This window comes from Buceros rhinoceros, unplaced genomic scaffold (genome assembly GCF_000710305.1).
Source record: "Buceros rhinoceros silvestris isolate BGI_N320 unplaced genomic scaffold, ASM71030v1 scaffold7509, whole genome shotgun sequence".
Lineage (NCBI taxonomy): Eukaryota > Metazoa > Chordata > Aves > Bucerotiformes > Bucerotidae > Buceros > Buceros rhinoceros.
Window position 1 is genome coordinate 8,933 of NW_010432068.1, and position 5,158 is coordinate 14,090.

The window sequence follows — 5,158 nt, forward strand, 5'->3', positions numbered from 1 at the left end:
ATATTCCCCTTGTACCTGTGTTTTTTTTTTTTTTTTTTTTTTTTTTTCCTGAGCAGGCAGCACGTATTTCACTATGAAGATTAAGCTCATCCCTTCTCAGAGACACCAGCAGACTGCATAGTTAAACCTAATTATGTCAGTACCTGCAAGAGCGCTGTGAGCCTCACATTGCTGTCTGGTTACTGGGAAAAAAAAAGTTGAAAAAAATCTGCGTGTTTGAAATACGCAGCTGCTGCCCCATTGTCAGGGGGAAGGGGTTCCTTTTAACCCCTACTGATGGGAGTGGCTAGGCTTTGGAACTGAGGAAAAGCGGGTAATAATGCTTGGATCACTGGGTGTCTCACCAGCTGTTACTCGTTCCAGGTTTCAGCAACGTTTGCGGCAAGTTTAGTGACCAGCCCCGCTATTGGTGCCTACCTTGGTCGAGTCTACGGAGACAGCCTAGTCGTGGTCCTGGCTACAGCAATAGCCTTGTTAGACATTTGTTTTATCCTCGTGGCCGTACCAGAATCGCTGCCAGAGAAGATGAGGCCGGCGTCCTGGGGAGCACCCATTTCGTGGGAGCAGGCCGACCCCTTTGCCGTAAGCTACTCCAGTGGGGGCGTCCTGTGCTTTGTAAACGCTGAGCTTTGGAGATGGGGAAGAGACTGAATTTACTACGTTCCAAACTTGAAAAACAAAGCCTGTGCTTTTTTCAAGTTTAACCGTGGGTTGCTGCCAGTACTTTGGCCAGCGGTCTTGCTAAAGACGCAGGGACCGTCTTGGTGGTGCCAGCTAGTAGCTGTTCAGTCTCGCTGGGTGTGCTTCGGGAGTGTGAAGATTAAATGTTTTATACTCCTTTTTTCTTGCCATAGTCACTGAAGAAAGTCGGCCAGGACTCAATTGTGCTGCTAATCTGCATAACAGTCTTTCTTTCCTACCTCCCAGAGGCAGGTCAATACTCCAGCTTCTTCCTATACCTCAGACAGGTAACCTCACGTTTTGATACGCATTGAATGCACAGGGAAGTTTTCGGTACTGCTGAGTGAATACAGAAAGTACAGGTGACTAGTGGAACTTAAAAGCCTCCAGCGGCTGATCTAAGCCCACTTGCTGTTCTGGTTTGTCTCAAGAGACAGGAAGAGAGAAGATAGATAGATAAATTAATTATAAACCAATTGTTATTATTGGCTTTATGCTTGGATATGAGGTTCACTGTGCTAAACTGGGGGTTTATTATTAATATTTTTGGAGGAAACCATGGTTTTTGATTCATGCCCCTTTATTTTGGAACACTTAAAAAAACCCACCCACAACTTTTTTCTAAGTTAGGGAGGAGTTGAATAATACCGGGCTTCTGCATTGCGTGTTTCCCCGCTGGCGTTTGTGCCATCGTGATACACGTTTACGGTTAGTAATCACATTGCCTTTTTACTGCAGATAATGGGATTTTCACCTGAAAGCGTTGCAGCATTTATTGCAGTCCTTGGGATTCTTTCCATTATTGCACAGGTGAGTTACTGCTCCGTGTTGCGCTGATTCGGTAACACCCCGGGTGCACTGGGGAGAGCTTCCAGGACACTGCAGTGCCAGCAACGGCTCTCACCTTTCCTGGAGCTGTCCCTCCCAGTCCCCAGCAGTGCGCGAGCATTCCGCTGCCCCTCCGGTGAAAAAGCCGCTTGCCAGCGCGGCTCACCCACAGCCAGAGTGTTTGTGCTGGGAAAACTAAATCCTCCTCATCAAGGAAGGGCTGGCAGCTTGGTCAAACTACCGGCTAAATGCCGGCTCCTGTTCTGGCACGGACCCCTAAATACCGGGCAAATACTGCTCTTGGAGAACTTTACTCGGCTTTTTACAATCAATTCATTTGTTTGCATGTATTTAACATTTAGAATAAAATGTTTTGGCTGGCTTTGTTGCTTTTAAAATTTATTAATTAATTTATCTATCTGCATGTATTTAACATCTAGACTAAAATATTACTATTCTTACTTTTCTTCTGCCCTGCCAGACAATAGTTTTGAGTTTACTTATGCGGTCCATTGGAAATAAAAACACCATCCTACTGGGCCTGGGATTTCAAATACTACAGCTCGCGTGGTATGGCTTTGGATCCGAACCATGGTACGTACATTTCATTTTAGTATCAGAATTTTTCTGCATTTTGTCCTTCAAGCAAGGGAGGCACTTCAGTGTCTGCAGTACACGTGTGTCTGCACGCAGAGGCGCGCTCCGCGTGCACAGCTCTGTCCCTGCAGAGCAGTTACTGGAGTCGGTGTGTTTTGCAGGATGATGTGGGCAGCTGGCACTGTCGCAGCCATGTCCAGTATTACTTTCCCGGCTGTGAGCGCACTGGTTTCACGAACTGCTGATGCTGACCAACAGGGTAGGTTTTGTCCCAACGCTGTGAGTTTCGGTCAAACGATACTGTGAGGACAGACACGGCCAGGTGTCGGCTCAGTGCTGGCCAGTCAGCCTGAATCTTGGCACTGAGCAGCCCACGCACCTGAGCCCAGGTCACAACACACTGCAAGGCAAGTCCCTTGGAAGGCGCCGTAGGTGTGTGTTGTGGCCTTCTGACACAGAGAGGGGAAAAAAATCCACGTCCCAACAGTAGCAAAAATTCAGCAAACTGAAGATGCTGCTCCTTTCCCTCCAAGTGTGCTAGTCGTCCTGCTTGCAGGCAGTGGAATAGGGGGGTGTGCTGGGCGCCGAACGGCTCTGGGCCTAGAGGGAGATGGGGACAAAACTTGACTATACCCTGATGACACTCTTCCTGTGCCGTGTCGATGATTGCTACCCATAGTGCAACTCCACTGTGAGCAGCTTTCCTGCCTGCATCAGTCTCAAGGTGCAGCGAATAAAAAACTCCTATCAGTGCATTACAAAGTGTTAATAATTAATTATGTGCAACAGTAGACCAGTGACAGTGTATTCTGCTTTTCCCAGGTGTTGTTCAAGGGATGATAACAGGAATCCGAGGCCTGTGTAACGGTTTGGGACCAGCACTTTATGGTTTTATATTCTATATATTTCATGTGGAACTGAACGAACTCCCCATGCCTGAATCGCCATCAGGAGGCAGCGTCTCACAATACCACTTACAACAGGTATCTTCTTTTACTTACTGAGTCCAAAAAAAAAAAGAAATTGGGGAAGGGATCATGTGCTCACCAGATCTTGAGCATCATGACATGTTGCCACACTACATGTAAATGCAGCGTGTAAAAAATAAATAAATAAATAGAAAAGGCTCCTCAGTTGCTGTTGGGGGGGGTTTGTTGATCTGTTGTTTTTTGGGAGACAGTTTAACTGAGAGGCAGGTGCAGCTGATAGCCATGAGACAACTGCTGTCCCTTGCGAAGGGAAGGTCGGCCCTGATGGTTGTGTTTTCCTTTCACGCACTGTGTGGCTTTGTCTCGCTGTCCTTTGACTGAGCTCTCTGTATTTTTCTCTGGTTCCTAATGGATAGTTAGTTGTTGAGGAAACTCAGCAGACCTTGCACTAGAATGAGAAGTTCACACACACACACACACACACACACAGTAGTGAGAACCATGTGCTCCCTCTCCTGTGTCTCAGGGTGTAACACTCCTCCTTTCTCTCTTTCTTCTAAAAGACTCCCCACAGGGACTAACACTGCACTGACCAGTGTAGCAAGAACAAATGCTGCCCCTCTTGAAACCGGGGTGTGTAATGGTCAAGTGAATGCGTGTCTGAGGGCTCATTAACATTCTCTTGTGTTACTGTTGTTGTTTCCAGAATTCTATAATCCCGGGACCCCCGTTCTTATTTGGAGCGTGCTCTGTGCTCTTGGCATTACTTGTTGCCTTGTTTATTCCTGAACACACAAACCTAAACGTACGAGCCAGCCACTGGAAGAAACACTGTGGCAGCCACGGCCATCCCCACAGTCCACAAGCTCCTGGTGAAGCTAAAGAACCGTTACTACAAGATACAAATGTATGACGAAGATCCAGGAGAGCTTCTAGACTTGTTTTTTCTTCATCAGCAGTTTGGGATACACATTCCAGTTCCATCAAAAATGTAATTTCTTAAGGTAATCTTAAGAAGTATCTTTCTGCATGAAATCTGTAGGAATTTGAAAAAAAAAAAACCACAAAAAGGAAGAAGTTTCTCCAAAGATGTTGCCATAAATTAAAAATTTGCTTTTAAAAACAAAAACTGTTACATACTTGTCTCTTGCCATGAAATACTGTTACTACTAAACTTTACATTCTGGGTGGGAGACAAAAGAAATAGTGTCAAGGCATGAGCATGTGTCCTTCTGTTTCCTGAGGGTGGTGAGCTTTAATTCCAGTTGTGCGACGTCTCAATGAGACGGACGAGCATCCGTGTGGACCCATTCACTTTAACGTGTAAAATCTTGGGTCAGCTGATTCAAAGCCTTAATGTAAATGTTCTCAAGTAGGGGGAGGTGAATTGGTACCATTTCTTTTAAGTCGTATGGCAGGTGTTTTTTTAAGTTTGTACTAATATGAAATCACACGAGCACGCTTGCTGAACAGTCAAAGTTATTTTTACGTAAGTGCATTTACTCTTTCTATTTTTGAATAAACGGTAGTATCAAACACTTGTTTCAATCCAAAGTGGGTGTTTTGAGCCTACAGCTTTTAATATAGTGGCTCCCACACTCCACTCTCCTACGTACCGTTTATTATACCACTATATTTCTGATGTTTGCATAATCATAAAGGACCTCAAAACTTGAATACACAGACTGAAAGATAAGCTGATAGCCTTGAATATGTTCGTGTGCTTTATAGTGGCCTTGAGGACTGTCCCAATAACCCTTTTGCAGTACAGAGCTAATGTTCTAGTCCTAAATTTTCAGGACCCTTAGTACAGAAGAGAGCTTTATACAATTACTGATGTGAATTTCTCTAAAAGTGTATATTTTTGTGTCCAGTTGTATTATTTAAGTGTTCCTTTGTATAAATTTGTGTATAAAGTACTGTATAGGTTTAAAATGTTTTCATCTTGTGGTTATTGCTTAATGCTTTTTTTACCTTCAAACATTCACCATGGTTGACCAAGAGCAGGAAAAAATGTAAATATACTGTTAATAAAGTTGAATATTTTAATGAATTTTTAAATAATTGTTAATGTCTCTTAAAACCTTAATCGAAGTGCTGTAGCATGTGTGTCATAGTTCAGC

General features: G+C 44.3%; 1 protein-coding gene across 1 annotated transcript in view; it reads left to right on the forward strand.

Annotated features, from left to right (window-relative positions):
- Positions 1-5,158, forward strand: part of HIAT1 (hippocampus abundant transcript 1) — a 17,374-nt gene that overhangs the window by 4,106 nt on the left and 8,110 nt on the right. The window contains exons 5-11 of the mRNA XM_010143640.1: positions 364-582; positions 855-968; positions 1,420-1,491; positions 1,991-2,103; positions 2,268-2,365; positions 2,929-3,089; positions 3,742-4,222. Of these exons, the coding sequence (XP_010141942.1) occupies positions 364-582; positions 855-968; positions 1,420-1,491; positions 1,991-2,103; positions 2,268-2,365; positions 2,929-3,089; positions 3,742-3,948 (984 nt within the window). The 3' untranslated portion in view covers positions 3,949-4,222. The remainder of the gene's footprint in view (positions 1-363; positions 583-854; positions 969-1,419; positions 1,492-1,990; positions 2,104-2,267; positions 2,366-2,928; positions 3,090-3,741; positions 4,223-5,158) is intronic.